At 35.4% G+C, this 24,660-nt stretch overlaps 1 protein-coding gene across 1 annotated transcript in view; it reads left to right on the plus strand.

Moving 5' to 3' along the window:
• Window positions 1-12,435, plus strand: part of LOC124642900 (sex peptide receptor) — a 299,614-nt gene extending 287,179 nt beyond the window's left edge. Inside the window, exons 9-10 of the mRNA XM_047181648.1 lie at window positions 8,898-9,036; window positions 10,838-12,435. Coding sequence (XP_047037604.1) covers window positions 8,898-9,036; window positions 10,838-11,386 — 688 coding nt within the window. The 3' untranslated portion in view covers window positions 11,387-12,435. The remainder of the gene's footprint in view (window positions 1-8,897; window positions 9,037-10,837) is intronic.
• Window positions 12,436-24,660: the final 12,225 nt, after the last annotated feature.

The following is a 24,660-nucleotide window of genomic DNA, read 5'->3' on the forward strand; positions in this document are numbered from 1 at the left end:
AAAGCCAGAAAGACAGAGGCAAAGACATCTGTTTATAAGTACTGATAACGGGTTCAGATAGGCAGTCGTTCCATGGAAAAAAACTGGTAGTGCTGCTTCTGGATAGACTGGATGCCGACCCTAACATAGTTGGGAAAAGGCTAAACAGATTTTGATTAAGTGTTGAAACAGTACAATAAAACTGACGGACGAATTAAAGTTTGCCGGGATTCTAAACATAGGAAGAGCCGATTAAATAAACCTGAATTTTAGTAGTTAGGTACAACTAATATTTTCTGATAAAGAAGAGCTTTTGTTTCTTTCCGAATTATTTTTTAGTAATTGAATGGAAATTTTCCAAATTACGTTATCCTAGCTTTATGTTTCGGTAGCTGAGCTAATAATACAATTACTAGCTTTTGCCCGCGACTTCGTTCGCGTGGAATAGTGACTTCCGGCAGATTTATGGTTTGACCAATAGATGGCGGTATATGTCCGGAATAAATTTTATTTTTTATTTTTGTATTTCTTTGTAATAAAAACTATCCTATGTCCTTTCTCAAGTTCCAGACTATGTCTGTACCAAATTTCACACAAATCAGTCCATTAGTTTAGGCGTGAAGAAAAGACAGACAGACAGAAAGACAGACAGACAGACAGAGTTACTTTCACATTTATAATATTAGTTAGGATTAGGATTTAGTCTTACTGTTGTATTGAGTTTTGGATTAAACAACGCTATATTAGTATATTTTATAGTACCTTCGTACGAGTAACTTACATGTGGCGGACAAGATACTTACCTACGTTCTTTCTCCAGCTTCAATCTATACCTCTGCCAGATGTCATCTTAATCGGTTTAGTTGCAAAATTGCCACACCCATACAAATAGTATCGAATTTACTAGAAAGCATGACAATGCTAATAATATTATGAACGAATTTGTATGTATGAATGTTTGTTACACATTCACGGAAAATCTACTGCATGAGTTTTGTTGATGAAATTGAAACTTGTCAGTAATAAAGCTTTGTATAATACTATTAGAATAAAATACATGGTACTTTTATTCATGCGGTTTGTCAGTAATACCTATATTAACTATCAATGAATAAAACGATTTTTCAAACTGTATTGTTACTTCAAAATATTACAACGTTCACACAAACACAATATATCTATGTAATTAAAAGTTTTTGTTTGTACACTGAAGTCACCGAAACTACTGAATCGATTAATACTATTTGTATTACTTTCACTGTTGGAAAGCTACAATCTTCCCGAGTAACATAGGCTATGTTTTATCTTAGGGACGCGAGTGAAAACTCGGGAAAAGGCTAGTCCCTACTAATATTACAAATGCGAAAGTAACTCTGTCTGTCTGTCTGTCTGTTACGCTTTCACGTCTAAACCACTAAACTGATTTTTTTGGTACAGAGATAGAGTTGACCTTGAGAAAATACATAGGATAGTTTTTATCCCGGACTTTTGAAGAGTTCTCTTGGAAATGCGATATAACCGAACTCGACGCGGGTGATGCTGCGGTCGGAAGCTAGTATAGAATAAAGATACACAAAGAAAATGTATCTTTTAAACATACATATAAGGGGAGATGAGGAAGCAGTTTAATTACAAAAGAGCTTGTTATTAATATCGCGTTCGTGAAGGCATTGTGTACACAGACGAATATTAGCCATTTTAAGTTAATTGCTATCGTTATCTCAGACGTCTTGTTTATAGCTAGTTACCGCAAAGATGTAAGATATTAAAGTACTTTGTTTTGTTATAAAAGCCTTTGCAATTAAAGAAAATAGAGCGGTCTATGAAGGTTAGGTGATTCTTAATTAGGGCTATGGTTTGATGATCGTTATAGTGTATCTGTTACTAAAGCCAGCGGTTGCACTCTGATAAAAAGTAGCCTGTGTCTTTCCTCAAATATGATTTGAATCGGTTTAGTAGTTTTGACATGGAAACTGGAAAGACTGACAGAGTTTCCTTCACATTTATAATATTAACAGCCAGTTTCTTCATCAAAAGTTAAAGCCAAAGTAAAAGTCAAAATAATGTCTAAAGTAAAAGTAACGGTCAAATTCAATTTTTCTATTAGTTTTGCTGTCACTTTAGCCTTGAAAAAACGAATTTGACTGTTACTTTTCTTTTAGACATTACTTTAACTTTAACTTTTGATGAAGAAACTGGCCGTAAGTCACATTGATACTAGCAGAGGTTTGAATAATAACATGCTTAGGAAGCAACGTTAATTTTACCCAATTTGTCACCACAATTTCAGGTAAAATACCAAAAATACTCTGCTCTTACACGTGTTCTAAAACTATAACAACATACAGTCCTACCAAAACTTCATTAAAATAGCTTTTAAGGCGTTCTTTCACAGGATTAAGTCTTTTACCGACCACAAATTATATTTGCAAAGAAATTTCACGGACCGCGGTAAAAGGGATCTAAAAATATGGTGATCGCAGGTACCTACATTGTTTTTTAGGGACGGTAAAAGGTAAAAGTTGGCTAAAGCTGTTAATTCGGTTTTTGAAAGTTCGAAGGCTAATATTTTTCCACTACACGTGTAAGGATAAACAAAGGTATTTTATTTCATAGGATAAATTTTAATATCACTAAAAGACATACTTATTATGCGTAAATAGATTTAAATCATAGGTAATATTTATTTCTTTCCACTTGTCTTCTCTGTGTGAGAGGAAGCCTGTGCCCAGCAGTGGGACGATAAAAAGGCTGATGATGATGATGACTTGTCTTTTTCTGTGTATTTCGCAGTCAGTTTATAAAGATAAAATAATATCAGTTTCAGAGTTTCAAGAAAAACTACTTAATCGATTAAAATGAAATTTTGCACAAAAGTATAGATGTCTCTATACTCTTTCTATCCGGATGCTGTAAGCAGCTCCCTCAAGACAAGGATGAGACCACTAGGATCATCTAATACCGACTTAAATAAACCATTTTCAAACTTCACACAGTAACAGACTTTGTACATCAGTGTTATAGGATATTATATTTCCTACTAGCTTTTGCCCGCGACTTCGTTCGCATGGAATAGTGACTTCCGGCATATTTATGGTTTCACCAATAGATGGCGCTATATGTCCGGAATAAATTTTATTTTTTATTTTTATTTTTTTTTTTTTGAAATAATAACTATCCTATGTCCTTTCTCAAATTCCAAACTATGTCTGTACCAAATTTCACACAAATCGGTTCAGTAGTTTAGGCGTGAAGAAAAGACAGACAGACAGACAGACAGACAGACAGAGTTACTTTCACATTTATAATATTAGTTAGGATAACACTGATGGCAAAACAGTCACTTTGCATTTGATAAGGGTCAAAGTGCCAAAGTACGTAAGAGCGATGTACGGAACACGTTCTAAAGTAAGGTATGTTAGGGACAGGTGAGAGGGAACATAGGTAACGTTGTGAGGATTCTCAGTTGTTTAACACTTGTGAATAGGTGTGGAAAAAAATTGACACTTAGAGTGGGATACTAATATTGGTATTTAAGTTAAGTATTATTTAATTTAAGTATTATGAGTATTTAAGTTAAGTATTATTTAATTTAAGTATTATGAGTATTTAAGTTAAGTATTTTTAAGTTAGGTATTTAAGTAACGTGATTTTGTTTTTATTTTATCACATTGCTATGCTATATTACACGTCTGTGTCTGTGAGATTTTAAAGTAGAATTATTATACCTGTCTTGGTTTAAGCCTTCAAAAATAAAGGTTTATAATTGCAGAAAAACCATAGGTTCAAGAAAATAAGCTTCGATTGAGGTGGCATTACTATGACATTTACCATCATCGCAAATGGACGATATGTGTAATCAAATGTACCTATGTTCTAATAACGACATCTAGACAAAATTTCGGCCATGACGGCGATACATTTGCTACCTACTTGCTACAAATAAACTAAATAATCAATAACATTTCCTCTAATAAACTCATTAAGGTCGCTATAAAAAAGTGACGTAAATCGCGCCAATTGCTGACGAAGCTATGGTTTATAGACCATAAAGTGTGGTCAAATAAAATATCGCGAACGAGTGGCTTTTCATCCCGGTCAGTTTATGGGTTTCAAGGGAAAATCGCTTATATTTACACCAATTACTGGTCGGCTGTAAAAATATTGCGATGTCATCATCATCTGTTTTGTAAAAAGATGAGAGGTCACATAGAAATTAAAAGAAAAAAAAACGCAGATTTTTTTTTTTCAAACTTCTAATTCAATCAGACTAGGACGAGCGGGTGTATCAACCAACTTCCAGACTGCTGCTTTGTAAAAGTTTCTAAAGCCCACAAAAACAAATTAAAAGAGTATATAGCGATAACGAAAATGTCGATGGTGATGAATTTTTAACGATGATGATGATGAGATGATCTATGACAAAACATTAGCATCAGTTTTGATCTAATCTTTCGTCTTTCCACACGACGCAGTATAATTTAATTAAAAATTAAAATAAATAGCTGACGAAATCGCGGACGGAAGCTAATATATTCATACAGTTACAGTTACAGCCTTTTTATCGTCCCACTGCTGGGCACAGGCCTCCTCTCACAGGGATATATTCATAAATGAAAAATTTGAGGAATCATTAAATAGTTTAAAAGTTCCACCCACTACATAATCCAATCCCAATCGAAAAATAACCAATAATTAACCCGATTTGATCTCCACGACCTTTTCAAAAAGTCATCAGATTTGTGAGTAGGTTTTAATATAAATTATACTTACCTCCCACATTTTATCGATTAATGTTTCGTATTAATGTCGATTTTAATATTAATGAAATCTTATTGGTAACTGTTTCCTCTTTGAAAACAATAAATAAATAAATTGAACAATAAATGTTTTTTCAAAACACCTACTCTACTACCTACTCTTTTTGAATTTATAGGAGTTTATACGCCCACTTACCAAAATTGGTAATGTGTAGGCGTATTCGAAAATTATTTGAAATAAACATTAAAATTCTATTTAATTCTCAATTTAGAAAGTTAATAACTTTTGGTTTCGTATCTTTCTATTTATTTATTATGAAATTAAACCACCTACTAGTCTGCTTACTCTTAACTATCAGAGTGAACTACGAAGGGATTTTTACGTCATTATTACTAACGCTTTCACGCGGTTATACTTCTTACTCCTGACCTCTCTTGCCATTTATGAACATACATACATATAAGTAAATTGTATCTCTATAAAATATATAATAAAATATAAAATTTCAAATTATTGATTAATGACATCTTTTTCTTGATCAAGTGCATTATGAAATAAAGATTATTTATACACTTCTGGACACATCTATTGGCCCACCTTGAATTTTCAGTTTCGTTTGGTCCTAGCAAAAATTTTATATTAGGTCGAGCAAAAAGTTTTTATGCAGTTTTGAACCTGGCACATTCACAATTTCATTCAATAGTCTGTTTTTGAATTTCGAACACAGAATTTAAAGAAACAAAAGACAATTTGGAGCCTATTTGTTGATATCAAACAATGGAGTACTGAGAAAACTTGGTTTTATTGGTTTACTTGGATTTAATTCTTGAAAAAGTGATTGATATCTTTGGTTTTGCAACCAACATTACTTATTCTTAACATTAAGGTGAGGTTCTATCAATAATCTATGGATACTTCACCTGAAGTCGCCGCCCAAGCTGTGGCACTTATTCAGGCCGGACACAGCCAAAGAAACGTGAGTGCTGAACTTAATTTAAGTCGATCTGCGGTCCGAAATGTTTATCGGAGGTACCTAGAGACTGGCGGCTTTGTTCGTCACCAAGGAAGGCCACTATCTCGGGTCACAACTGAAAGACAAGATCGATTCATCGTGACGACCAGCTTGAGAAATCGTCACCTTGCCTCTATTGAGATACAAAACCAACTTCGCGACTTCCACGGAGTATCTGTGAGTGCTCGAACTGTTCGGAGAAGGTTAAAAGAACGCGATATGGTACCACACAAGCCAGCTAATGGGCCCAAACTAACGCGAGCCCACCGAACAGCGCGCCTTCATTTCGCACGCAGTCATTTAAATTGGACACAGCAAGATTGGAGCCGTGTACTCTTTTCTGATGAGTCTAAAATTGTGTTACATGGCAATGATGGAAGGAAGAAGGTCTACCGACGTAAGGGAGAGCGTTTTGCACAATGCTGCTTTGAAGAGAAGGTTGCTTATGGCGGTGGCTCATGGACTGTCTGGGGCGGTATATCCGCGAGCGGCAAAACTCAACTTGAGGTTGTTACAGGACCACGGCTGCCAACATTAAATGCTGAAAGGTACATTCGTGAGTGCTTAGAACCTCACTTGATACCATACGCGGACTATGTGGGCCTAAATTTCCTTTTTATGCATGATAATGCAAGAGCCCATGCGGCCGGCATCGTCAGGGAATATCTTCGGGATGTGAACATCACAGTTATGGACTGGCCAGCCAGAAGCCCAGACATGAACCCCATTGAGCACATGTGGGACGAGCTAAAAAGACGTGTTAGGGCTCGTCAGCCAGTTGCCCAGACGATGCAGGAGTTGAAAACTGCCTTAGAAGAGGAATGGGAGATGATCCCTCCAAAGGACCATGAGTCAAATTGGGCTCATTGTCCAACAGAGTTATAGCATATGCCGTTGTGAAGGTTTTTGTTTGTACTAAAATTGTTACTATGGGCACTACCTTCAATTCCATGGCAAAAAAAAGATATGCACTTAAATAGGTTTTGTAGAAAAGGACAATTGTTAGGAGTCGTAGTGCGCTTGGTTGTTCATGACATAAAACCTAATTCGCAGGATTTGATTATGCTAGGATTATGGAACCACCTCATAGTCACCAGGTCAGGATCTGATGATGGAACCCCTGAGAAATCGAGGGCAACTTTCGAAAATTGTAGGCGTGCATAGGTTAAAACCTTGACAGTGAGGTGTACGTCTGATAACACTATGCAACAGTGAAGGTTTGGAGCTGACCTGATGATGGAGACCGGAGAAGGTCGAGGGAACTCGACAACTTACATATTAAACTACCTCGTGTTTGGGCTTATATTATTCGTATTGATGGGAACTTTCCACAAATGCGGATAGTGACAACTATGCTTGTCACTGAAAAGCCAAAAATAAAAAAAAACTTTTGAAACGAAATGGGTCGAGATGCCATCACTCAGTATTTGCTCGTGTCTAACAGGTAGACACACAGTAGGAAGTTGTGCTCATATCATTTCAATAATATGGTATCTAGGGTTAGGCAAGCACACACAATTTAATCCACCGGCAGGATATTTAGACGACATTATTATTGATATTGATTGAAATGTTTACAAAAATAATTTTAACTGCAGCTGCTAACAGTTATTTATTTTTATTTTTTATGTATACATTAAACCTGACATTAAAACTAGTTAAAGGTGTTCAATAACAAAACCTATAATGCCATAACAGCACTACTTATTGCAGAATATTAGTTTATTTATGGTCGGAGAAAAATATTTATAGCAAAATAACCCCATGGATTCTTCGCAAAAATGAGTTAAAATCTTTATATTTAGTGCTTTACAAGTATATTCAAAGTGGTCTCATCTCTGTTGGTGGGTGAGCCCAGGCTTCATACATTTTTGCCCATGGTCCTTTCATAGAGCAGTTGATAAACTCTATGCCTAATCGTATGAGAGCTGTGATAGATGCCCATGGAGGCAACACGCGTTATTAAATTAAACCTTTATTTGATAAAACAGTTTTTTATTCAAAAATTAATTGCCTATAACAAGGCGCATATCCGACTTGTTAGGCGTAGCTCTATGTCGTATGGTATTCTGAATTCAAATTTAAAACAGTACGATCGAAAAAGAATTTAAAACTGCATCAACAGTTTTTGTTCAATCTAGCTATCATATTTCGGTAGGGGCCATCGAAACCTAAACTCTAAGGTGGGCCAATAGATGTGTCTAGAAGTGTATATATATAACAAACAGGCATGTGTTACTGAGGAATTTGTTACGCGACTTCAACTCAGCAAAAACGCGTAGGAATTGGTGAAGTGTGGGCGTTTTCGTAGGCTGTCTACGTGTAATTTGACGTTCAGAAGTACCGTTAATCAGCCTATACTTTGAGTGAGTGCCTCTTTGATTTTTCAAAATCTGACATGGATCAACGAGTTATAAACAAACGAAGTAAATAAACGAACTAGCTTTTGCTTTATAATCAGTCTAGATTAACAAAGTATAAGTCTAGGATTAATAGGATTTCTTTCCAATACTGAATCCTCCAGCGAGCTCACGTCAATCAGGGGGTCAAGTTACATCTTACCCTCTGACCCTTTACCCGTTGACCTAGCCGTGACCTCTGACATTAGTATTGTGATTTATTAATATTTATTACTATTGGCCTATTGGGATCTTTGGAATTATTACGATTTAATATCTTTTTCGGTTCATTAGTAAACCTCAATAGATAATAATGGATGAAGTTTTAGTTTTAAGAATAATTTATCAACGGCTTATACGTACTATATATGTACTTTAATTCTTTTATGTGCAAAGCTTTTAATTTTTAAACACAGTGATAAAATAAATTGACATTTGACCAAGAATTTTGGAGCAGCGATGGTTCCGTTTGACACATGACTAACAAAAGTTCTTAATCTAAACATATTTAGACAGAGGTTAAAATTAATTACTCTTTAGGCCTTACGCTCGGGCCTGAACCCTCTAGCTGTGGTATCACAGTGAGGCAGTGTCAGACTCTTGCTGGCTAAATCCCACCATGTTCATCCATAAGCCCTTTATGTACCAGGGCCGCGGTAACTCTCGAACAATCCCGCAGCCCCGAGTACTCCTTAACAATAGATCAAGTTCCAAAAAAAATATTCATATTACTTTTTTACCCGCAGGTGCACAATGCCTCGCGTGATGAAGTGCCTGGTGTACATCGGCGTGGCTGCCTTCCTGCATCAGCTGCCGAGGTTCTTCGACCGGCGGTACGTCCCGCAGATCACTGTCTGGCGAGGTCACTTCGAAGAAGTCTGCAGAGTAAGTAGACCTCGTCTGCCTAACCTTTTCCTAGCTATGTCGGGATCGGCTCCTAGTAAAATGATTACCATTAAGTGGAGTGACTGCCTACTTGACCTCCTGAACCTAGTTATTTGGAAAACACTTTTGATAGCTACCCTTTGTAAGGCTAATTGTCAGACTACTTAATTAAATAACATTATTTACTAGCTGTATTTCGTGGTCTCGTCTGCCTGGAACTATTTCTCGCAGCCGGACAAAAAGTATAGGCTTTATCAGGTTCTACTCTGTCTATCGGATCGGTATTTTTGGTATCAAAGCGCAACTGAGTTACTTACTTTCGCATTTACATCTATTTCATAGTGAACCACTGTACCTACAACTGCCTCGCCATTTGTCAGTTTCCAATATTTGTTAAATCTGATAAATCCTGACCATCATCGCTTGAACCGCACAACTCGAATAGGCAAAATTGATCCTTATCAGTACCGTTCCCCATTCAAAAAGAGGTCTACACTATCCTCAGACGACAAATAGACCAATATCGATCGAAAATATTTGGCAAAAATGTCCCCAATTGGACCGTATCGAACGGGATCATTTTCAGAAGTCCATAGACGGTTCCAGTAGATTCTAAACACGTTTGCACCGTGATTAGGGTTGGGAAGATATGTCACTCAATGTCATCCCTTTTTTATTAGGGCTTAGATTCTGATCTATAATGGGAAAGGGTAGCGTAACAGAGAAAATACCCTTTTTTGGCAAAAGTGGTTATGGTTTTAGTAATATGTTTGTTTGTTAACTATGAAAGGAGAGAAAAAAAAACAAAAGATTACATTAAGAGAAAAATAAAAGGAAATCAAAACAATATAAACGAAAAAGTCGCAAAAAGGTAAAAAAGTTTTAAAGTCTACTGAACGATTTTATTTTCAGTATATTTCAGAATTGTCTAGCCACATTGCCATTTATCGAAAACGAATGCAGTTACAATTTCTAAATTTATCTACTAGATAATATTCAGATACGTCCGAAAATGGAACCATATTGTAATAACAACTGCATGTTTTTTTTCCTGTGAAAACAATATAATTACTAATACTACTGAGCAACAATACAGATGACGATAAAAGAATTACCATACGCGAATACACATAAGTTAATTAAACAAACAGTTAATAAAAACACAATAACAATCATTATTTTTCCAATCGACTGAACTCGATACCGATAACATTCGATTCACAATACCGAATAATATGAATCGATTTGAAACCCGTAATGTCAGTGCACACAAAATTCATTATATCAATCAAAATGTCAAGATATCGTTCATCATTCATTCGTTCATTCAATAAAAAGTTCACAACGATTGAATGCAAATATATTTTTTATCAAATATTAATTTGAACGTTTATTTACTTTTAATAAAAAGTTATGATATTGTGTTCACTGGGTAAATTGGCAAAAATAAAATAATATACGTAGTTACTTTTTATTTTGTTTTTTACATTAATTTAGTTGAAGTTATAAGCCTGAATGATCACGACTTTTCATTAAAAATAAGACTTAGTGATACCAATGAAACTACTGGTAAAATGGTTTGGATGTGCTATCCAAGTTATAATATTGTTTGACTTTAAGTTTACCAATTGAGTTTGTAAGCGTTGGTCTTTATGAGATTTCGAAAACTGAAGTCGTCACAAACTTATCTTATTTACCTAACTTTAATCTGTTTAACACCAAACTTAGGGATATTAAGTTCTCTAACCCGTGGCTAAAATAAAAAATAACGTTAATTAATAGTATTTTTTCTCTTTTCCAGATCGAAATGGCTCCCTGGGTGCACGCGATATCACTGGACGCGTACTTTATAACCTACTACGGATTCAGGGTTCTATTCGTTCATCTCATCCCTTGCACATCTCTAGTAGTCCTCAATGTCTTACTCTTCAGAGCTATGAGGACAGCACAGATAAACAGGCAAAGACTCTTCAAGGAGAACAGAAAATCCGAGTGCAGAAAGCTGAGAGACTCAAACTGTACCACATTAATGCTTATAGTTGTCGTCACTGTCTTTCTGCTGGTAGAAATCCCAGTTGCTGTCGTCACTATCCTACATATAATTTCTAGCACTATTGTCGAAATTCTAGACTATTATATAGCAAACATCTTGATTTTAATCACTAATTTCTTCATCTTAGTTTCTTATCCAATCAATTTTGCGATCTATTGTGGCATGTCGCGACAGTTTCGAGAGACTTTCAAAGAGCTTTTTATTCGGGGTGCGGTGACGAGTAGGAAAAATGGCGGGTCCAGTAGGTATTCCCTAGTGAACGGCCCTAGGACTTGCACGAACGAAACTGTGCTTTAAATTTTTCGTATTTTTGTAAATATTCTTATGAGTAGTTTTTAAGGTTTTTTGGATTGTTTTTTTATTTGTCTATGTATGTAGATACTGTTAGGACATATCAATTATGGAAAATGGAAAATTCTGTTAATTTTCAAATAAATATTTCGAAAAATTTACCTTCTACAAAAAAGTTAATTTATTCTCTTTTTTATTATTGATGGCACAAAATGTTTGTTAAAATATAATAATAAGTGTATAAAAATTAAACGTCGATTTTTATTGAATGTAAAACATTGTACAAAAACGACGAATTCTAGGGTTTATACCAAAATAAAATATAGTAACAAATGTGTAATAAAGATGTTAGTAGTTTAGCGATGTATAATTTGCATTTATATTTGCTTATTGTATAAATATAAAAAAATATATAATTTGTGTATACTTTTTCGCGGCTGTGAGATTACCTGATCAAATGATGATAATAAATGATTAATTAATTTTGGTATATTTAATATATTTTGTATATTGATTAGCTAATCACACGGCCTTTGAATGGTGAGCCCCCATTTCGGAAAAGTATCAAAAATTTTGTAAATATTATACAAATAAAAAAAAATACAATTATTTAGTTCTCAATGTGCTTTTATTATTCAGGAATTTTAGAATAAGATGAAAAACGATTTATGAGATATTTGTAAATTTATATAAAAATATATTAAAAATAAAAGTAGATATGTGTAAAAATGTGTAAGTATTTATATAAAGTCAAATGGTACTAAATGTTTATGTTGTAACTATATGTTATCAGTGTTTGTAATGCTTCCTTATTTTAATGGTAGATAAACTTTTAGATTAGGACAAAATAGAGAAAAAAAAATGAAATAGTTGCGCCACAGTCGCGCTATAGTTGCCCAACTATCATGCAATGTTAAGTCCTAATCTTAACTATACAGCGACAGTCATAGAACCTAATTTTAAATGTTAACATTTTGTAAATTAATTCGGACCATGGCGAATTGAATATTATGTTAGGTGCATATTATTAAAGGTAAATAAATAAATTATATAAATTCATTTGTTTTATTTACCTACGATTGGCGCAACCAAAGACAAATGACGATCTCTCGAACGCTCAAAAGATAGTCGCCACTTACGAATCGAGCACACACGTATACATACATTATATCATACTAGCATTTCATGCAGTTCCACCCGGCTTCTGAGAGAACTACTATCTGACGTACAGGCTTTATTACTGCCAAGTTTCATCAAAATCCATTCAGCGGCCAAGTTTCATCAAAAGAGAATTACTAAGCAAAGAAAGCAAGTAGTAAGGCTACTTCATAATTTCCACTACTTATACATGGTAAATTGTGTACCTTCCTATCTATACATAGGTAAATAGGATTATTATGGTGGACGCATATACATAAATACGTTAACCAAACGCGCCCATCATCATCATCATCATCAGCCTATAGCAGTCCACTGCCAAACGCGCCCATCGTTTCGAAATCAAGGGGAGGTCTCGCACTTATCCAACTTAAGCGTACTTCTAGAATTCAATATAACATTATTAACTAAAACACTACAACTTTTAAACACCTACGGTCCCTATTTAGTCCCCAAAACGAACTAGTTCTAATGAGGGTCAGCCAGGGACCCGTCGAAATTGATATTTAACTTAAACTGTCCCTTTACGAACTAAAAACTGGGAAAGTTACGAATAGAGCGATAGAGTTGCGAATAGAGTATACTTAACTACGATTTAACGAGAAGAGGTTAACAAATTACTGGTATTTTATCTCATCTGTCTACACGATTTCCATGTATGTTAGGTCCAGGCCTGCAACAATTAATGCAAGAAGCAATGTTTTCAGCACAAGTGTAGAAAAAAGTGTACACAAAAAAGTATGACAAAAAATCGTAGTCCAACACAGCAGGGACAACAGTTTTGCAAAAATCAAATATTAATATTGTACTGATTACATTTACCACAATTTTCGTACAAGAGGTGTTAACCTATTATAAATTAACTGTTACACAAGTATAGGATTACATACATACACATATCTTGTGCTGTTAATGTTAAGGCGTAAAAAGTAGTTGGTTAACCTCAAATAAATAAATAAAAGTAAAGGTAAGTTAAGTCAGCTCTGAAATTAGCCCTTTGATGTTATGTTTTTTTTTTATGAGTATCGTGGAGTCTGAGACACTTCATACAAGACTTCAGAAACACACAAAATAGTATTTTCAAGTATTTTATTTACATACCTAATGTTTTTGTTTAGAATTCGGCTTCAGTAGGTCTAACAGGGCATAATATACCTCTATATGAATGAAAGCTGAATCACCACTTCACTGAAGCACATAACATGACAACCATAACCTAGTAATTTAGGAAGCGTTAATTCTTAGAGCACTAAACCAACCGGAGACGTACCATTGCTGTGGCTTCCCCTCTACCATAGTACAGGACCACTAGTTATACATACGCACATAAATGTGTGCGTCAAGTTAATGCTCGTATTTGGTCTCTTACCTGGTAAAGTGGGAATGAGTGAGCTATATGTAGCATTTTTCGCACCGAGATTTGCTTTCAAGGCGATTCCGGTGCGTTCGATGCTCTAAGGCCTATTTCAGCAGTTCAAGCGTCTAAATTAGAATAGTTATGTACCAGCGATGCTTTGTGTATTGAAGTACTGAAGTCGAAAACACGGTTATAATTACTGGTGTTCTGAATGCATATGCGTTTTGGGCAGTGGTTAACCAGCCAGTATACAATGTATCACACTTCATACTATTATCATAGAGGCTAAAGTTTGTGAGTATGATTTGTATGTTTGTTACTTAACAATTAAATACCTAGGTATACAATGTATAAAACTGCACACTAATATTATAAAGGCGTAAGTTTGTGTGTGTATATGTGTCTCGCTGCAAACAGCTGGACTGGTTTTAATGAAGCTTGGTAGGATCAGGTGTGTACTTTGTGAACTACAAAGGTTATTTTTAAATTGTAGCATTATAATTTTAAGTCATATACGTTTTTCTGTGCATTTTTAATACATCCTGTGCAACTACAAAACTTTCTCTTTCTCTCTTACGTGTATTTTGGTGACCCTTCTGACCTCGCCATACCATAGTCAGTTATTGAGCACCAATAAACCTTAATTTAGGAGTACAGTAATGAAAAGAGGTGCGCCTATGATTGCCTCTAATTCAATACACAGCGTTATTATCCCATGGGGTGGGGTCATGGAGAAGAAAATGACTAACGGAGGAGAAATTAATGTCGTGGTGGCCTAGTGGGTAGAGAGCCAATCTCTCAAGTGTGATTGCGTGGGTTCGATTCCAGGTCAGGCAAGAACCAATGCAACTTTTCTAAGTTTGTATGAACTCTCCAAGTACATCTTAGACACCAATGACTGTGTTTTGGATGCCATGTTAAACTGTAGGTCCCGGCTGTCATTGAACATTCTTGGCAGTCGTTACGGGTAGTAAGAAGCCAGTAAGTCTGACACCAGTTTAACCGAGGGGTACAGGATCGCCTGGGTAACTGGGTTGAGAAGGTCAGGTAAGTAGTCGTTCCTTGTAAAACACTGGTACTCAGCTGAATCTGGTTAGACCGGACCGACCCCAACACATAGCTGGGAAAAGGCGGGAGATGATGAACAGAAATGAAATGCGGGGTGAGCAGGGAACGAGGACCGTTACTGTCTTCGCCCTTATACGCCTTCTTTGGATTCGACCACTTCATGTAATACCAACAATCGTTGACATAAAGAGCCCGATCACCTCCTTAGTGCACTCGTAACTGTTAATTTTAATCATGCCCACCGTACGAATTTGACCCAGAAGAATGCGCCTGACCTACCTGCATTATATGGCATCTCCGCAGCTCACCTTTCCTTACTCCTTGGGTGGGGGTATACGTCTAACCCCCTTATAGGTCAACTCATATTAAGATAGGGGCAATAAAACTAGTATCCAGATAATAAAATTCTAGCTATAATTGAAGGTTGAATCACAATTTATGGCACACTATATTGACCTTGGTTTTCCTAGCTGAGTTACTAAGATAAAATTCAGTGTGATTTATTGAGTCAGGCGCGAAAATAAGATTATTTTTCGGCCAGAGTTTTTCGGAATAGATTTAGGGTTAGCGTCAGAATCGCTGTCACTCCTCACTGATCGTCTCGAAATACAGAGAGTTGCTACTCAATTGCTACCAGCTACCATTACTTGCTACCCTCGTGGTTTTGAAGATATTTAACATCTAAAGATGACAGCCGTTCTGATATCGGGATGGCTGTCACTTTTCCCAGTGTGAAGAAACGGCGCAAAAGTATTGAGTTTTTTTTTCTCTCAGTGTTGCTAGCGGCATTAAACAAAACACCCTCCAGGATAAACACATAAAAAAAAAAATGCAAGTTGGCATATGACAGGTGGACTGTAGATAACGTTACCACAAAAGTAGAGAAAGAAAAAGAAAGCGAGTGAAACCGCTGGCAGAAGCTAGTCTATGATATTTTGTACACACACAAAAAAATAACAGGACAGAAAGTCAAGACCAGGAAAACTAAAATTAAAATAATATTTTTGGCTATCTGCGTGTGAATTTCGTACGCACGTGGAAAAAAATTTTAGTAATTACCCCAAGATAAAGGTTTCCTGTAGTTTTGGCAAATAATTTAAATAAAATATACGTACATAGTTCCAATTACTTTACATAGAACTAAAGTAAGTTCTAACATTTCTTGACTTTTCAACCTTTATTCTCAATTTTATGTGCTTTTTATTTTAGAGTCAGAAAAAGACGAAACTTTCAAATTATATTTGAAATGGTTACACAAAAACAAAATTGTTTGGCACTAAGAGTACCCGCACATTGCAAACTTTAAGTCAGCCGATAGTTTATTTGGGCTCATAAATCAGTATGAAGATGAATGAGAGTACGCACATTACAAAGATCAGTTATTTAGCCGGTATCAGACCTCTGAAGACTTTGATTGAAATCGAGACTTTTTTTAAAAATAAAGTTGACAACCATCGGGTCACATGTCGGCCGACTATTTAATTTGCAGTGTACAGTCAACTTCAGGTTTCTAGGAAACAGTTTTATAGGAAAATCGTACTTATTGCTATTGAGTTAAGGTGCATGACAGTTACCACTGATGTGCAGTCTACCGTACGAGTTCTCTTATCGTTGTCGAATGATAAAATACTAGAAAAAAATGGGTTTAGACCCGCTAACGGAAATGGCTTTATTAACCAATGATTATACATTCTGATACAATATACGTGCTTATTTGCTATAGTTTTTAATTAGCGTAATACAATAGTGACGTCATATTCTCGGAATTAAAGAATCTAATATACCTACTAATTTGAATATAAGTATAAGGATAGCTGTTGCTATGTAGTAGGTAAAGCAGATTAGATGAACTCGCATTAAAAAAAAACAAGTACTAATTGAAGACCGGGAATTGGGTCAAATTAAGATTCCAAGATTTTCTTACATACATAGTTATGTAGTTACAAGTGAAGGTAATAAAAGCGTGTTAAAAAGTATCAATATGCGGTCATTGTCCATACTACAAAATCTATATACCTCTATATAAAAGAAAGTCGTGTTACTTACACATTTTATAACTCAAGAATGGCTGAATCGTTTAAGCTGAAAATTTGAGGGGAGATAGCTTAGACTCGATAGAAGGACATGGAGTTATTATAGTTATTGTCACCTTGCAGCTACGGGAAGCATTTATACCGGAACGCAGATGAAACCGTGGGCAGAAGCTAGTTTCCTATACATATAAATATCCTATCCTACATAGCAAATATTTTAATGTTTGTTTGTTTGGTCCCTGAAAGCTTCGAAACTACTGCAGCGCTTTAAAAAATTCTTTCACTGTTAGAAAGCTACACTTTTTCCGAGTAATAGAGTCTATACATTATCCCAATAAGGGCAATAGTACCCACTGGAAGCAAGCGAAACCGCGGGAAAACAGCTTGTTTAAGCTACTAATTGTGGTTTCTAACATTAAGTTTCATTCGTCTTTATTTGGACATAATGACGCAAAAAACAAAATTGACAAACCTAATTGAAAAAATATTTTTAAGGTTGTCCCTAATTATTTGGTTAGCTTGGGGAAATTTGATGACGATAACAAGCACACCGAATTATAACCGCGTATATATTGTTTCGCAATTGCGAGAAATATTCACTAGTTTGAAGACATCGATAACAACATGACACGTGGGTTCTTCATAACAACGCTGTTGATTAGCACTGCTGCTTCAGGTATGTACTTCTCATTTTTAGGGCTCCGTACCTAAACCTCAGCGCCTGGGAGAGTATTATACAGGGTGTGTCGTTCGCAGTCACATTAAATCCTATCGCATATACTTTATGATATGATATTCTATGGCAAATTGTAAAAAAAAATAACCTAATCCATTCAGTGGTTTAACCACAGGGGTCATTTCTCGTTTTTATAATTTACAACATCATGTGTAAAGCAGAGATAAAGTTAGGAGTATCGAATGTTTTGATCAGTTGACAGCTGTCAGTTTTCAAGGGAAAATTTCAGTTGTTTGTAATGACTGACTTTTATATGTTGTTCTAATTTTCGCACATTTTTATTATATTTAGTTTGTTTGAAAAATTCTTTTTTTTTATTTTTACGTATTTTTCTTTTTTCTTTATGTTAATCGACATATATTAACCAGTAGGTATATTAACGCATTTCATTTAATGTGATTATGAACGACACACCCGATATACAGAAATATTTTTAACTAGTGCGCAAACTTTGACAACTAAAAGCCTTACTACAAAAACTTAAACACCTGTTGAACACTTGCCTAAATTCAACGTCACCTTATTTCAACGTCATAATCTGGATTTTTTAAGGCAAGTATTCAACAGACGTTTAAAAGTTTTTGTGGCGATACGTATACTGTATACATATATATTTATGTACTTTGATAATTATTACAAAAAAAAAAGTGATTGATAACGTAAGATGTTAATTTATGGTAATAAGTCGGCGCGGCGTGTCGCTGGAGCGACCGGTCACCACAATTACATCTTACTACGTAATTTTTTTTTAAGGTAAATTTTGCTACCGACTACGATTCTCGCTCGAAATATTTAAGTGCGGATAAAACTATGATATTTTTCTTAACTAATAATGCAGACATGTTGTCCAACTGATTCTGAACCACATATTTTTGCGCACTGCTTAAAACAATATCTACACACTTTACTACAAAAAATGCAAAATTTGTTTCAATTTTTTCAGGAATTTGTCGACCTGGACGGCCATATCCTAAGGAACCTACCAGTTTCTGTGGATCCGTAACTACAATGGAAAACAACATAATTGATATTGCTAATAAAAATGCTAATATTCATTTTGGATCAACTACTATAATGGATGGGAACAATCCCTGCCAGGGAATAAACTACGTTCGTCAAGTGGGTAATACCTATAATGGTGAAAAATCTCTTCCAAACGAAAACACATCTTTGCGGCAAACATACGAAAGCTATACTGGATCAGACCCTGTAACATGGAAATCCCCCCAAATTTCAGAAACATATGATGGTGAAAACTTTCTTCCAAACGAAAACACATCTTTGTCATACAAAAGCTATACCGAAGCAAAGCCTGGAACATGGAAATCCTCCCAAAGTCCAGAAACATATGATGGTGAAAACTTTCTTCCAAAAAAAAATCACCTTTGTGGGAAACATCCGAAAGCTATACCGAAGCAAACCCTGGAACATGGACTTTCCCCCTAATTTCGGAAATATTTGGTCGTGAATATTTTCTTCCAGAAAAAAAAACACATCTTTCAACGAAACATCCAAAAGATTTACTGGAATAGACACTGGAATATGGAAATACCCCCCAGAGACATATGATGGTGAAAATTATCTTCCTGAGCAAAACACAACTGGGTGGGAAATATATAAAAGCTATACTGGATCAGACCCTGTAATATGGAAAGTCCCCCAAAGTTCAGAAACAGCACAAAATACGTTGGACAGTACAGAAAAAAAAGAATATTTCGGAGAAGGTACTCTTCAAAATTTACCCCAATATAGTTTAGGTGGAGAACCAAATAATATGGAGAGTAGAGAAGAGTTTTTAAACAAAGGTACCCTTCACAATTTACCTCAAAATATTTTAGATACAGTACAAAACAATTTGGAGAGTAGAAAACCCAGTGGATGAATCAGTGAATACCAATGGCATAGAAGAAGAAAAGAAGACACCCACAGATGAACTCAACGGCTCAACAAACAGTCAAACAGGTCTTGTTTCCGACAAGCTATATATGTACTTATTTTCAATGATAATGTTGTTTCAGTGCAAACTGTTTTAGTGTAAACTACATGTACTTACTATGAGCTCTCGGGCAACTTATTTCATCATTTAAGACTTTTATATACATTTGATTGTCAAAGTTAAAAATAATTAAACTATAGTAAATTAAATAAAACTTTTTTACAATAATTGTATGTATTTTATTTCACCCAATTATTTTCATGGTTCTCGATAGTTCAGAAAAAAATTCAAAGTAGACATAAAGGTGAAAAAAATCTCGAGGAAACCTGAACTATTAGGTAAGTCTGAAATCACCAACCCGTATTGAGCAAGCGTGGTGATAAACGCTCAATCCTTCTCCGTGTGAGAGGAGGCCTGTGCCCAGTAGTGGGACGTTAAAAATATTGATGATATCGTTATTATAAAGGTCATATCTTTTTTCATTGAGTCATTAATATAAAGTGTACCAAAGTTTAAAGAGTAAAAGAAGTAAAGCATTTCCCAAAAGTAATATTTTCGTGTATTCGCATAACGGAAATTGCCGCATGGTGAAATATTTCGGGTTTCTCTGTACGTAAAGGGTATCTTGTTGCCTGATAACTGAGTTGAGGCGGTCAGATAGGCAATCGCTCCATGTAAAACACTGGTGCACGGCTATACGCCGTTAAACTGGAACCCGAAGCCATAATTGACTTACGGCCAGTTTCTTCATCAAAAGTTAAAGTTAAAGTAATGTCTAAAGTAAAAGTAACGGTCAAATTCGTTTTTTCAAGGCTAAAGTGACAGCAAAACTAATAGAAAAATTGAATTTGACCATTACTTTTACTTTAGACATTACTTTGACTTTTACTTTGGCTTTAACTTTTGATGAAGAAACTGGCTGTTAGACCCCAAAATGGTTGGGAAAAAGTTAGGTAGATACTCAATCCTTTATTGCCCTCTATCTATAGTCTATTCTAATATCATAGAGCTCAAAAGTTTGTCTGTTTGCTTGAACATGCTAATTACGGGAATTAATAGACTGATAAGAAAATTATTTCAGTAATAGATAGCCCATTTATCGAGGAAAGCTATAAGTCGTACCGATGACAAAAGCTGTTGTACTTTGCATAACTGAATACACCATGTTTTAAAATAGGAAACAATATTGTACCTCATCGTAAGCTGGGTAAAGTTAATTTACTTTTCATAGCAGGAAGAACACTTATTAAAATATCGAAAGTGTAGAGAAAAAATATATAAAAGAAAACCCGAAGAAATCTTAACACTCGATACTAAACAGCTGAATAACACGCTCAATATCACTTGTTGACAAATCGAGAGCCGTGACAATTACTTCTCGAACGTGACGAGGCATACCAAACGCCATTACTAAAGATGTTATAGAAATGATATTACCACGGAGGAAGGAATGAGCAGAGATGCTTACTGTTATTATGTAATAGAATGTTTGTGAACATGTTACTTGTTAAAAAGAGTGTCTATGGAGTTTCTTGGTCCTTCTCCAACAACTAGTGTGACTTTTCATAGGAGCCTGCAAAGGCCTATTTGACATAAAAACATTTAACTTTGACCTTGCCACAAGGAAGGTAGGTCAAGCGCCTTCTTGTAGGTCAAGTAGACTGGTAGGCGTGATCAGTTCCTAGAACTAACGAGGCATTCGGGTTACTTGTCAAATCAAGACTTGTCTGTCAAAGATCAATCTTGGTGATATTGTTTTGAAAAAATGTGCGGGTTCCAAAGAAGGCGTCCAAGAGCGGAGACAGTAACGTTCATCCGAACACCCGCATTTGGCGCTTTACTTTCTTTAGATCGTTCCCAACATCTATCTGTTGATATGCTTGCTAGGAATTGCCGTCCCATCGGATTATGAAAGTGAAGGAATAGTGAGTGCACCTGTGTCTGCGCAAATGCTCGTGCACTATAATATGTCCTGCGCAGCTGGCTGATCTCCATAAATGAGAACAGCCGCCGTGGCCGAAATCGGACGTGGACGCCATTATTAGAAATAGAACTTTAGCCTTAGCCCCATATACGTTACATCAAATTCCTGTCTCTAGTAACAAAACAACAGATAGATAGATAGATTATGACATGTCCGCTAGTCATTTTGTTCTCCATGTTTATTACCGAAGGTGTTACAGAAATGATATTACTGATAAATAGATTATTTCGTCTGTCTGTCGCGACGAGAAGGCGACGGCACGGAGTATCTCATGTTTATAGCCTAAATAAAGAGATTGGGGCTATCAAATTATGCGAGTGAAGGATTTTGTTCGCGTATCGGAAAATTTTATTCAAAGGAGTGTTTATTGGGTTGCAGTGTAGTCTAAAAATGGAATAAAGATTTAAAACAAAATAAGTGACGTATTAAACTTCATACATTTATAAATCATTGAAATAGCATCTACTAGATTAACGCTGATAGATTTCACCACCGCTTCAGAGGAACTGTTTCCCGCACCTGGACAAACGACTTAACCTTAGTATAGTCTTATAGCTTCCCGACATCGTTTTTTTTCTAATCGATTCAGTAGTTCCAGACCCTTTATAGTACAAACAATTTTTCCTCTTTATTGTATGGGTAAATATTGGCTGTAGAATATTGAATCAAATATATATTTTCTCATTTAAACCTGGATTAAAAATTAAGTAGCAGCTACGCCGTAGCGGTTACGAACCTACACGAGCGTTTCACATCAAAAGGCCATTCAAAGCGGTTAGTTATGGTTTTCAAGGAGTTTCTGTCGTTCTCATCATCAAACCCTCCCCAGTAATAGCAATTGACTAGCTTACAATATAGTATAACTACATATAGGAAGAATGTAACAATTATTCTTATTATAAATGCGATGTAAGCATGAATGTGGGTATGTTTGTTACTCTTTCACGGTAAAACTCCTGGATGGATTTTGATGAAACTTGGCAGTTATATAGCTTAATGTCAAAGTAAGTATTTAAATGGTAGGTATGCACATTCTTTTATGAAGTATAAACGTTTTTCAAACAAAAGATCGGACAAATAAATTACGAAAATCAAGCCTACACGTTACACATCAGGCACAGGCCATTCAAAGCGGTTAATTATGGTTTTCAAGGAGTTTCTAATCATTGCACCCTCCCCAGTAATAGCAGTTAATTAGCATCTGCACACACTCGTCAAATATCTCACAGAGACCACCACAGTTATCGTTGCTTCTAATCTATTGAAACATGGAGTATGGACTTATGGAGTACGCATTTAGGATTTTATTTTATTAATATTGGACTGGAGCTGCTTAGAACATAATCAATAGAATCTACAGATGTCAACGACTTCTAAATTATAGTAAGTATACAAGTAATTTAAGTATTTCTGTTTATGAAAATGGGCAAAGTTCTATTTTAATCCACTAAAGTAAAAACCCAAAAAATATATTCAATCAAAGAAATGCTGCCATGGGTCTAAATAGCATACTCTATGTCGAGTATAAATAAAAATTGTAAATTACAATTGTAAGCAAGAACAACTTTACCCTTAAGTTTAATTCAGCGTTTCTTCTCGAGTTAGTCAGGAAATATCGACCTCACCTCGTTTTAAAAAGAACAATTTGCTAAATAAATATCATTCATTCCATAGCTAATAACACTAACTCTTGAATACTCCATTCACACAATAATCATGTACCAAACACATGTCTACTCTAATTACTTAATTCAAGCACATAGAAAATAACAGGGCTTGGCGTGTGACGTCACTGGCAGTACTATAAACCTATAAACCCGTGGGGAGTCATGGCTATTGAGCACGTGACGCTTATAGACGTATGGGCTTAGACCATTGAAACAAATGGAGACGCCGTTGTCAATTTTGCCAAAGGCACAAGACTGTTGGGCACACATGTATAACCTGTAATTCCCTCCTTTGAAATTTGACACTAGAAAAAAACCATCATGGCGGTTATACGTGGGCAGTTCGTCGTAAGCTGTCATCATGGTGATTGATTAATGACATTTGACAAAGGACAATGGGCACTTTGTATGGGATTTGGTACCCGCTCCAACAGCAACGTATTATATATCATTAGAAAGGTATTTACGTGAAGAATAATAAAAACTATGGAGCTTGCCTCAATTAGCTGTCCGATCCTAGAACGATAAAAATTGAATCGACATAGAAACAAATATGTCATCCATATATGCAAATTCATTAAGAGGCATTTATGTCGTCAATGTAATAATTTTAAACTCAGTTAACAGACATCTTACATTGATTGATACGCTCTATTATAATCTAAAGGTTGTAATAGTCTATGGAGTCATACTACGGAAACACAATCGTCATCTGATTTGACAAAAGTTCAAAACATTTCTATTCATCTTTTTTTAAGAAGAAATTCACCATTATCTCAGCACCTCTTGAGGAGCAAGAATGAGTCGTAATATGGACTATGTAAACATCGTCTCCTGACTTTTTAACCTCAATTGATTGTAAATACTGAAAGACTTTCATCAAATACATAAGCTGGTTCTGCGTGAACTGCAAAGGTTTGCACAGTCTTTTTTTAAATCAATCGGCAGGCAAACATTCTAAAAAGGCCAAATTCCTGTTTTTTTCTTACTTTACCAGTTTTTATTCAAAACAGTTGGATTTAAGAACTTCATCTACGTTGATGATTTATGAATATTACACATTCTATTAGTCGATGTCACGGGAAATGGACAAGGATTTCGGACTAGTCGTCATAGTAAACATTTTTTGCCTTGCCAAGACCTACGCAATGGTACTAGATTCAACACTGTTGGACAGGGTACCAAAACGCCCATCGTCCTTTATTTGTCTTAATTGTCAAATCGATAGTATGCTGTAGGTGAGTAGCTAAACTGTCGAGACGCCATACTGAAACTCAATAAAACTCATTAATAAATAACAAATTATTACAAAATAAGTACGCATTTTAGCAATTTATCTGT

The sequence above is a fragment of the Helicoverpa zea genome, chromosome 26 (assembly GCF_022581195.2).
Source record: "Helicoverpa zea isolate HzStark_Cry1AcR chromosome 26, ilHelZeax1.1, whole genome shotgun sequence".
NCBI lineage: Eukaryota > Metazoa > Arthropoda > Insecta > Lepidoptera > Noctuidae > Helicoverpa > Helicoverpa zea.